The following is an 11,951-nucleotide window of genomic DNA, read 5'->3' on the forward strand; positions in this document are numbered from 1 at the left end:
AGGAAAACAGATCTTATAGGAGATGGGGAGGCTATAACATTGGCTTTGCTCTAGTTTAAGGAACAGTATGACAAAGGACTCTTCTTACCTGTAGCTGCTCAGAGTTTCACGTAGAGGAGAAAAAGTTGTTCCCTTAATTAAGAACAGAAATGATCTCTTAACCATTAAATCCTGCAAGTCTTTATGTGAGCAAGGAGAAAGGCTCTTGAGTATGGTAGTTAGCTCAGATTATTTCATCTGCCTTGCTCCACAGATGCAGGTAATACAGTTTGAATTTGCATGTTGCTGCCACCTCCCCTGGACCAAATTCTTCTAGGTATAACAACAAGCTTAATAAATAGTGCCCTGATGGTTTTTGTCCCTTGATGAATAAACCATTCTTCATTGAACTGCTTTAAGTCCAGTTAGTCATAGGGAGAAGATACCAAATTGTGAGATTATATCGTGCTAATTTTACAGTATGAGACCTAAGTGCAGGGGAAGAATAGCAAAACCAGTTAGGATTGAATCAAAACATTTTTATGAAAGACTGGGTTTAAGTTTGAGTTGAGTCTGGAAGGATGGATAAGAAAAGATAGTGAAAAGATGAAGAAAATGGCTAACTCAAGTTTGAGCTATTGGATATGGAGGGGAAAAGGAAGAGGCAGGTAGTTGCTCTTCTTTCTACTGCATCTGCACTTAACTGCAATTGTAATATCTGGTGGTTCTTATAAGGTAATTAGCACTCCTCTACATATGTCGAGGTAAAATAAACATTTGGCTGTATCACTTGTGTAATCATGAAGCCATTTAGAAAAGGTAGACTTACATAAGCTTTTGGTTTTGTTTGAACTTTGGTAATAGGTATGGATAGCACATAAAACTTTTAAAGTGTTTCCATGTAAAAAATTTATTTGCACTCTATAAATTCTGTATTTCCAAATTTTATCCTTGCACTTGTTATTCATTGTAAAATATAACCACATTTTTTAAAGTGTAGAAAATGAAAGAAAAATCATAATTTCTCTGCAAATTTTCGCATTTTTTTATCTTTACCTACGCAAGTGGTTTATACAGTTATATTGTATAGATATTTTATCCTGCTTTTTCTTTTTTTTTTTTAAATATGGAACGCTTCACGAATTTGCGTGTCATCCTTGCGCAGGAGCCATGCTAATCTTCTCTGTATCGTTCCAATTTTAGTATATGGGCTGCCGAAGGGAGCACTGCTTTTTCTCCTTATTCAGGTATTTACCCATATTTAGCTATTTTTGATATCTGTATATTAGGCATTTTTCATATCGTTAATCCCTTATCAATTCTGTAGAATAGTTCAGATTATTTTCATTTTGTAGGTAGGGACTGAGGAATAAGAACTATGGTATGAATAACAGATTAGGGTTATTCAGAAAGGAATATAATATAAAGATATTCAAAAAGGAATAACTTTTTCAAGACATTGGTTGTAGAAGAGCTGGAATTTGTTTTGTCTCAAAACTTTTTTTTTGTTCTTAAAACTTGCTGCATCTTCACATTTATTATTTACAGTAGTTAACAATGTTCTATTACCTGCTGATGCCAGTAGCCAGTCACCTATTTGTGGATATATGAGGAGAGCATAATTAATTGAGCACTCGGGGTTAATCCAAGTCCCTCATCATGAGCATCAAAATGGAGTGAATTGGATCTACTCTACCTAAGCTTATGAAAGTTGCTGTTAAGGCAGCAGGAATAAGTAAGAGCTCAAATGGTTATGGATAATGTTATCAAACTGAGTGGGAAGGATTTAGTCTACCCCACTTTCATTTTTACACAAACGACAAGATTGTCTCACTTCAGTGGCAGAGCTAGAACTGGAACCCAGACAAGGTCTTGAGTAATTCAGTCATTTTTGGCATGTTACTTTACTTGTAGTCCATAAGCCTGCAAAAGGATGGGGAGGGGAACAGGTGGAGTGCTTCAGAGTATCGTATCGTATCGGCAGCCGTCCATCTCGAGAGACGATGGTGTAGCTTCTTAAGAGTCTATCTGCACCGCCGAGAATGGTTGTGCAGTCCGACTCAGGAGTGACACGGTATCTGTCTCCTCCCATGTTGAATCGACATCTTGCGATGACGCTGGAGTGTCCTCTCCAGTGAAGCTGAAGCTGCAGAGCCTGGGCAGGGTGATATGGAGGGTCTGCTGTTGCCCATGCAGCAGACCCCCCCTCTCTTGGCAGCTGAAGGGTCCAAGGGAAAGACGGAGTCAATACAGCTTGGCTTCAGGTGCGCCGCAGGAGTTGCCGGTGTTGACTACAACGTCAAACCGCCTTAGGGACTCCGGCTCCGGATTTTCTGTCGGGGTTTACTCCCTTAGCCTTTCCCCTGAAGAGGTATGCCACAAGGCAGCGGAGGTTTTTTGGAGTCAGAGTTTTCCTTCTCTGATGTGCCCTGACTGGACGATCGAACCAGCGACACTTAGCTCGCAGGCCGACGCTCAATCCACTGAGCCAAACCAGCCAGGACCACTTCAGAGTATATACTTAAAAAAATGGTAATGATTTAAAACTTTGAGTCATCTGAAAAGTATTTATAAAAATACTGATAACTGGGCTCTGCCCCCAGACGTACTACACTAGAAATTTTATTTAGTAAGTTCCCTAAGTATTTCTTACATGATTAGAAGTGACTGAAGAGAAGTTACTCAGTTTGTACAATATCATCGGGGTGTACTTACTCTGCAGATGCTTGTCCTCTCTCACCTGTTGAATGAATGAGCATCTTTGGAGGTGAGGTCTTGGAATTCACATTCTGTTGGCTTATAGGTGATCCATTTGTGTTTAAAGTTTGAGAACTTCTAGATTTTGTATGTCATCAGTCATCAAATTCTTCGATAACTTTTGGCCTGGCACTTAATTGTGCTACTGGTTTTTCATTTTTGGGTCCAGCCCTTAGAATAAACTTAACCGGGCACAAATGCAGAATATATTCATGCTGGGAGTAGGGGGGATTTGACAAGCTATTAAAAATTTTATTTGTTTAATTTTATTCTGGAATGTTTTAAGAAATTGGTTTTATTGTGAAATTAGTTTTAGTTTAAATGTAGTTCTTACTGGAGAGTAAAGGAGTGATTCAGAGAATAGTCAAACCTGTCAAACCATTTTAGTTGGCTTGGGACTAGTGTCTGATTTTTAGTTAAGCTGAAAAATGTTAACGTATCTTTTTAAAAACATTTTTTATTTGTTTTTAGAGAGAAGGGAAGGAAGGGAGAAAGAGAGGGAGAGGAACATTGATGTGATAGAGAAACATCTATCTGTTGCCTCCAACCCGGGGCCAAACCTGCAACCCAGGCATGTGCCCTGACTGGGAATCTAATTAGTGACCTTTTGATTTGCGGGAGGATGCCCAACCAAGTGAGCCACACTGGTCAGGGATCTGTATCTATCTTATCCTTTGTTCTGTTACTAGTCAGATTTATTATTCAGGTGTACTGAAAACAGTGGATTATCCAGGCTTTTTACTTCTGACCCTTTGAATGAAATGTATATAGGAGTTCAACTATTAATTAACAGTTTTGAAAAAATTTGACTGTAGGAAAGGTTATTAGTTAATGCATTTACTTCAAATCGATGCGCCTGCTTCAGTTCCCAGAACTTCATTCCAACTAGTTGTCCATTTCTGCACCTAGAAAAATTCAAAAGGGGGATGAGAAGAAGATACGTTTAATAAACTTACAGCCCTGCTTTAAATTGGAGAACTGATAGAAAATATTTTTGTTCCATATATAAGTAATCGTTAATACCATTTGACTCATTTAACTTTTGTTTACAGCATCAGAGACTATAAATATTGATTCCATAGACCATTGAAAGCAAATAAAGCTCTGAAAGTGATTTTAATATAATCACATTTTTTCATGTTAGCCTATCTAAGCATTCTCATTTTTTTAGCTAGGGGTACTGAAATTTGTATTCTTTTCTGTCAGGGTTCATGAGGACATAGGAGAAATTAGCTGAGGGCCATATAAGTAAGTTTAATTTGGGGGTAGGGGGATAAACAGCAGATTTTAAAATTAATAAAATTATATCCCAAAAATAAATATAAATATGCCTTAGTTGTGTTTCATGACCCACTTAAAAATGGAGGGAAGAGGAGTGGTAGTAGAAATGAGAAAGGCTATTAAACTAGAGGAAAAATACATATAAAAATGTGTGGACTCTAGGCTATAAAGTTTTGGGGGAGTCAAAAGTTATACATTGAATATGCCAAGGGTTGTGGGTTTGATCCCCAGTCAGGACACATAAGAAGCAACCAGTGAATGTATAAATAAATGGAATAACAAACTAATGTTTCTCTCTCTCAAATCAATAAAAAAAAATAAATATGTTTTAATAAGTTATGTGTTGATTTTCAACAGACTGTATGGGGGCGGGTGTTGGTTCTCCTAACCCTCTGTTCAAGGGTCAACTGTGTATGTATTAGGAGATTTCAAATGTACAAACTTTTGAGTAACATTGCCACCTTGTGGCTTGTAGGGTATTTCCTCTATAGATAGAAGTTTTGTATTTTATAATTACAGATATAAAATGGGGAGGTGGGATGAGTGGATAGTATGGGTATTAACCTCTAAGGACCAGATATTGAGGGCTAGAAACTTCTTCCTCTGTTTATAGTTTCTCGTATCTTTAAATTCATCTTTATTTTTTAAGATTGTCTCTTTAGTCTCTACTGTTCTTTTTGAGACTGTGGACTGATTTAAAGATCAGATTGTGTGTCCTAGAAATTTTAGAATGGGGTGTGAATTCAGTAAAATCTTGCTCTGCTATTTCCCCCTCTTTGTTTATTGCCATCACAGTATCCTCAAGCCCTAGGAACATACACATCTTCTCTTCTTATTAGCATTTGGGCTCTTTTTTGGTTAACTAGGACTTTATAATTAATTTCTGTGTTTGTGCTTGGAGATCTTATGCTTACCTTTTTGTACCTGTGAGTAGCCAATCTGTGGCAGAAGCTTAACCTGGACTGGCCACTGTGGCCTGTTCCTACTATGGATCTCACTGTAGCTGTCTTGCACATGGCTCTAGGAGTACGAGGTTAAAAAAGTGGTATGCAGGCTCCACATTGACAACACTGGGGGGAGACTAGCTTGCCATGCTGCTTCCCCTGCTACAATGATGAGTCAGTAGCACATTCAGGTATAAAAGCTGGAGTGTCCGACAGACACAGATTATGTTGTGCTTATGGCAGTTCGGGCTGGGACTTGGACCCATTGATGATCCAAGTTTGCTTTTATGTGTTGTTCTGCTCTTTTCCCTTTACTGTCTATCCGTCGTCATGTTCATCCCTTCACCCCCTCCTCCACCCTCCTGCTTTTTGTTTATTAAATATTACCATGGTAGGACTGGGTGATTAGAAACATCAATAAATACAGCTGACTTATAGATAAAGCCTTTTGACCATAAATTGTCAAAGTATTTAGTAGAATTGTTCCCAGTGGTAATAGGAATTTTGTGAAAGAAAATCTACTCTAAGGGAAGCCTTTCATAGGAACTACGAGGTTTTAATATCCAAAGTGGTTAAAAATAATGATCCTTGTGTTAGAACCTTCTGTGTATTCTTTTCTCATTCTAAAAGATGTGTAAAGAATAATTACTAGGCAGATTTTAATTTTTTTGCTAAAATATCCTTGTTTTATGACTTCTAGTGTAGGTCTGAGGAATTAACAAATTTCAAGGTTTTATGAATTGTTTAAGGTAACTTTTATGTCTTTAAAATTTTTTTGATTTTTAAAGAGAGAGAGAGAGAAACATTGATATTGATTTGTTGTTTCACTCAGCTATGCAGTCATTGGTTGATTCTTGTATTTGCCCTGACTGGGGGACCAAACCGTCAACCTTGGCCTCTGGGGATGATGCTGTAACCAACTGAGCTACCCAGCCAGGGTTGATAACCTTTTTTTTTTTAAGGTAACTTTAATACATCCAATTTTTGCAGAATTAATTGAAAACTGTTTTATCCCCATTTCATTAACTTTATTTTGAAATAACTTTAAACTTAGAGAAATTTCAAGAATAGTACAAAGAATTCCCATATACTCTTCATCCAGATTTAGTAGTGTTTTCCACTTTTGCTTTTTGGAGGTGTGTGTGTAATTTTTTCTGAACCATTTGAAAGTAAGTTCCAGACACTATGCCCTTTTCTCCTAAATATTTTGCTGTGTTCTTTCTAAGAACATAGCACTTAATAACCACAGTGCAGTTATCAAAGTCAGGAAATGTAGCACTGACACAAGATGAACCAACAGCTCTTATTCATATTTTACCGGTAGACATAATGTTTTTTATAGTAGTTATTTTTGTGGTCCAGGTTCCAGTACAGGATCTTTTCATGTCTTTTTAGTTTCTCAATTTTTAGTGGTTATACACATACGCACACCCTGCCCTGTTTTGTTTTGTTTTTGACATTAACATTTCTGAAGAGTATGCTATTTATTTTTGCATAATGTCCTTCAGTTTGTCTAAGATTTTCTCATTGGTATATTCAGAATATGCTTATCTGGCAGGAATACTACACATAAGTGACTTGTGCTCAGTGCATCACACTAGGGAGGTATAAGATGTGTTTATGCCATTACTGGTAATGTTAGCTTTGATCACCTGGTTAAGGGGTTCACCAGGTTCTTCACTGTGAAACTACTATTTTTTTTAACAAGTAGGAAAATAGTTTGAGATTATATAAATCCTTTATTCCTCATCACATTTTCACCCTTTAGTTTTAGCATCCTTTGCTAATTCTTACCTATTTCATATATTACTGTGATAGTTGTATATTTATCATTAAGGTTATATAATGCTCATATTGTCACAGATTTGGGCAGTGCGAGGCCCTTCAAGCAGGTCCTACTGATTCCTGTTTCCAGTCTTTGCTTTTTTTTAATGAAAATAATGTTTACAAATGAATCTAGTGTTTAAAATCTTATGAATCATTTATAGTTTTTTAATTGGTGCTAAATTTTACTTCAAGATAATATGTGAATGCTTAAATATCTTTATACTCTAAGGTGAATGTTATCTTTATTATTTCTAAATAAAGAAACTTATTCTTTTGTGTATACATCAAAGCTGTACAGTAGTCCCCCCATCTGTGGTTTTGCTTTCCACGGTTTCAGTTATCTGCAGTCAGCTACAGTTCAAAAATATTACATGAAAAATTCCAGAAACAAAAATTCATGTTTCAAATTGCATGCCCGTGTTCTGAGTAGTGTGATGAAATCTCATGCTGTCCCACTCTGTCCTGGAGGACAAATAAATCATCCCTTTGTGCAGGGTATCCACACTCTGTATGCTAACACCTAACACATACACATTAGCCACTTAGTAGCTGACTTGGTTATAGGATTGACTGTCCCAGCATGGATGATCCTAGAGGAAACTATGCTAACTGAAATAAGTTAGAGAAAGACTAGCATATGATTTCACTTATATGTGGAATCTAAAGAACAAAATAAAATGAAAACAAAATTGAACAGACTGATGATTGCCAGAGAGGAGAAGGGGTTGGGAGACCGGGTGAAAAAGGTAAAGGAATTAAGTAGAACAGATTGATAATTACAAAGTAGTCATGGGAAGTATAGCATAGGGAATAACCTTATGGTGCCAGGTGGGAACTGGGAATAATTAGGGGGGAACACTTTGTAAAATATATGGTTATATAACCACTATGTTATACACCTGCAACTAATACAAAATGATACTGAATGTTAGCTTTAATTGAAAAAAAAAAAGGATCAGCTGTCATGGTGCTTGTGTTCAAATCATCCTTACTTAATAGTGGCCCGAAAGTACAAGAACAGTGATGCTGGCAATTCTGATATGCGAAAGAGAAGCCGTAAGTGCTTCCTCTGGGTGGAAGGTACCAATGTATAGGAGAATATTGAGTCTATATAGGGTTTGAAGAGCAGTTTAGTCAGCTCGCTGAATTGTATCAATGTGATGTTTTCTTGATGTTGAGCGAGATTAAGGCGGCTAATGCCATTTGTATGTAACTTGCATAATTTAAAATGAACCTTCTGTCATACAGGTTTATCTTAGGGCACAGGTTATACTTGCCTTTTTATATCATTCTATAGTTAAAATTCAGAAGTAGTTTTATGTTTGAGGCAAAATTGAACACATAGTTGTGGACTTGGCAGCACATAAAGAGGAACAAATTTTTGTTTAAAAAGGAGTTGATGTAGTATGTGCAATTACACAGTGCTGTTTTGAATTTCTTTTTAAGTATTTTAAATGGCTGCTATTAAGCAAGCCAATGAACTTAAAATATAAGCATGTTTCTTAGGCAAAAACAGATTTGGCAAAGTCTAGGTTTTCTTTTTTATCAGTACAATTCGGGGCACATAAGTTTATTTGTACTCCTGGGTTATAGTACATTAAAATATGAGATACTAGGCAAACTATTTTTTTTCCAGTTTTATTGAAATATAATTGACATATATAACATTGTATTAATTTAAGGAATACAGCATAATGATTTGATATATATGTGTGTATATATATAGAGAGAGAAATTATTACCACATTGTTTAGTTAACATCCTTTTTTGTGTGCGTGATTAGAACCAGAATTTTATTTAAAAGTTGATTGTAGCCTATTATTTATTGCTAATCTCATAAGTAGTTTGTGAGTGAAGTTAGTTGACCTGTTCTTTGCTTTCAAAAGGCTTTTGATTGAACTGGGACTAATTTTACATGAAATAAGACAATGCAATTTAAGTTTTAATTGTGGATGCAGATTTGGAAGTACATTGAAAGCTGCAGGGGTTCAGAAAATCTCAAAGAAGGGGAAGGGGTTTTGAACTTCACTAAAAGGACAGAAGGTCAGATGTTCTTGGCTTGAAGAGTAATAAAGCATAAGAATGAAATTTAATCAAGAAACACACCAGAGTCCAGATTTCTTGAAGCCATAGGTAGATTTTGATCATTAATAGAAGAGAGGTGAGATAAATGATGTCCTTCCAAGCTGTGAACAACAAAACCAAGTATATGAGTTTAAAATTGATATGAGAAGAAAGGTGTTATTGAAAGTTTGACTTTGGTCATCTCTAGAGATCTTTGTAAATTGTTATTTTTCTGTTAACAATATATTATCAAAACTTTGGACAAACACATAGAACAGGGGAAAAAAGGGTGGTACTGTAGCCCAGGAAAGTTATTACTTTTGAGCCCTGGCCAGGTTGGTTGGAGCGTTGTCCTGATGCAACAAGGTTTGCAGATTTGATTCCCAGTTGGGGCACATAAAGGAATCATCCAGTGAATGCATGGGTAGGTGGAGCAACGACTCTCTGCCTCTGTCTCTCTCTGTCTCTACCCTTCCCCTAACCCCTTCCATTTACCACCACTTTACTCTCTAAAAATCAGTAAATTGAAAAATTGAGCTCTCTCTCATGTATGAATGAACATTTTTTCTAATTCTTGAATTGAGGTTGATTTCCAGAGATAGTGTATGAATGAGTTATTGAAATATTTTATTAAGTTTGAAGTTTCAAAATGATTTATTTAAAAAACAATATTCCAGATCATGGTGTGTTGGTGAGTTTATCCCTGTGAAGTGGGACATCAAAGAAAGAGAATGTCTCTTTCTGAATAATTTACTGTTTTTATATCTATGAAACAGTTTCGTTTAGGGAAGTCAATTCATCACAAAGCCTCACTTATCTTCGTTGACTTTGACTTTAACATAAATATTTGTAATAACATGGTGTAGAAAAAGCCGTAAAGCCCTAGATTTGAATCTTAGTTCTTAGGTAACCTTGGTTAAGTATCTTTTTCTGAGCTTTTGTTTTCTTACCTCTAAAGCAGGAATAACATAGTCTTCATGGGGGTGGTTACGATGATCATTATTATCTACAGTGCCTAGAACATGGTAGCCCAGAAGTGCTAGTTGCTGTTTTTTTTAGTAGGAATTATATTTAACTTTAGAACCGTAGTTAGCATAGTGTAAAGGGAGCCAGTGACCCTACCCAAGTAAGATTTATGAATCAAGTGTAAGTTCAGGTCTGTGCTCCTAACCAATCAAGGCTTTTGCTTTTAAAAGGCAGGTGGATTGAGTCATATTTTTAAAAATTTTAACACATGAGTAGTGTGTGACATGGAAAGCAGTTTAGAATAGATTTATTAAAGGCTTATAAGAATGATTCTTAAGAAATGAGCGTTAAGCCCTGGCTGATGTCTCAGTGGATGGAGCATCAGCCTGCAAATCAAAAGGTCACCAGTTTGATTCCCAGCCAGGGCACATGCCTGGGTTGTGGTCCAGGTCCCCAGTTGGGGGTGTGCGAGAGGCAGTGAATTGATGTTTCTCTCACACATCAATGTTTCTCTCTTTCTCCCTCTCTTCCTTTCTCTCTAAAAATAAAAAAATGAAATCTTTATAAAGAAAGAAAGAAATGAGCAGTTAGATTTCTTTCAGGGAAAACTTCAGTATTGCAATCAGTTTTCAAAATTCATCTCTAAAGTGAACTTTACACTGTCTAGGGGAAGAGGATAGTTTTCTTGCCTCATGCGGACTAAGCTTTCTGTATGCCAGCTCATTAATTCCCCCACAGCTCTGAGAGATGCATATCCACACTTTACAAAAAAAAAGGAAATTAGGCTTATAAATATGTCTAAGGTTCTGGAACTAGAATGGTATGACTCTAAGAACCTTTTTTTTTTCTTTCTTTTTTTAGTATACTATACTTATATATGCTGCTTCTCTTAGGCTCATATTTTTTGGGAAAGAGGTAAAAGTCAATTTTTATTGGTGGGGAATATTCTGTCTAGCGCAAGTAACGAAGTTTTAATTGAGTTATTCTGTGAAGTTTTAATTCTTAAGCATATTCAGATAAGTTTTAACTAACCATTTCAATTTATTTTTAACCTTTAGGAACGTCAAGGTCGTGGAAAATAAAAGGCAGTTCTGCACAGACTACAGCAACGGTTGCATCTGCATATCCTAAGAGGAAAAAAAAATGACCTTCAAGAGAATTAGGACTTTTTTTCTTAATTTCATTGACTTCAGAGACGATTGCAGACTTGCAGTTTAAGTATTGGAATTTCACAAAAGACATAGGACTTAACTGGAAAATGGAAAAAAAAAAAAGGAAAAAAATACTAAAAAAATTCCTCTAGGTAGTTTAGGTGAAAAATGTCCCTTTTATTTTGGCTTTGGTTGTGATTTCAGAGCATAATGCTTTGGGTTTTTTTTGTCTTTTTACTATGTTTTTCGGATTTTAAAGTCCGTAAGTGCATACAGTTTTCTCTAAGTTTTAAACCCTTTCCTCCCCCCATTTTGACATTTGCACTTAGAGAACATCTGAGTTTCAAAGGTATGGGCCTCCAACCCCGAAAGTGGAAACTTGGTTTTTCCCTTCCGAACTGGAAGAACATTTTTATGAAGAATTTTTGCCTTGGAGAATTTAACAGTGTTACCCAAGGTTGTGTCTTTAAGGGTGATTCATTTTTGCTGACCCTTTGTTACTCAAAGTAAAGTACTAGGAGTCCTAAGAAATGTTCTGTTCTTGTACATTATACTGATTAAGTCAGGATTAATTTTATTTCACAGCTAAGAACAGTGGTAAAAACTTGTTTACAGAAATGCATTTTGGAAGAGAAAAATATTGTAAAACGTGTAGTGAATGTTTTCTTCGGTTTCTTGTTCAGCCAATGAGGAAAGGGCATTGCCTTTCTTTTTACCATTAATCACTTCTCAATAAACGTGAGATCCTGTTGAGCATCACTTTTAGTACCATTTATTAGTATTATTTGAGTCTGGTATCAATTTTATGAAAGATTTGGAGTGTAAGGAGTTTCAAGAAATGAAACTGCAATTATTTTAAGAAAGTCTGCTGAGATGAAATAGTTCAGGTTTGTTTTTGTGCCCAGGGCTAGATAACCATGACCTCTGCAAAGCAAGGTGGGCCAAAATTTATAATTCTTCGTTTCTGCATAATTCCCAGAGA

General features: G+C 36.1%; 1 protein-coding gene and 1 non-coding gene across 2 annotated transcripts in view; one reads left to right on the forward strand and one right to left on the reverse strand.

The window, feature by feature from the left end:
- Positions 1–11,728, forward strand: part of YTHDF2 (YTH N6-methyladenosine RNA binding protein F2) — a 29,295-nt gene extending 17,567 nt beyond the window's left edge. Inside the window, exon 5 of the mRNA XM_090268943.1 lies at positions 10,877–11,728. Coding sequence (XP_090125069.1) covers positions 10,877–10,900 — 24 coding nt within the window. The 3' untranslated portion in view covers positions 10,901–11,728. The remainder of the gene's footprint in view (positions 1–10,876) is intronic.
- LOC150014490 (U6 spliceosomal RNA) lies at positions 1,100–1,206 on the reverse strand. The gene has a single exon (XR_016510129.1). It is a non-coding gene; the product is annotated as a U6 spliceosomal RNA (small nuclear RNA).
- Positions 11,729–11,951: the final 223 nt, after the last annotated feature.

This window comes from Furipterus horrens, unplaced genomic scaffold (genome assembly GCF_987537825.1).
Source record: "Furipterus horrens unplaced genomic scaffold, mFurHor1.1.pri manual_scaffold_3, whole genome shotgun sequence".
NCBI classification, from domain to species: domain Eukaryota; kingdom Metazoa; phylum Chordata; class Mammalia; order Chiroptera; family Furipteridae; genus Furipterus; species Furipterus horrens.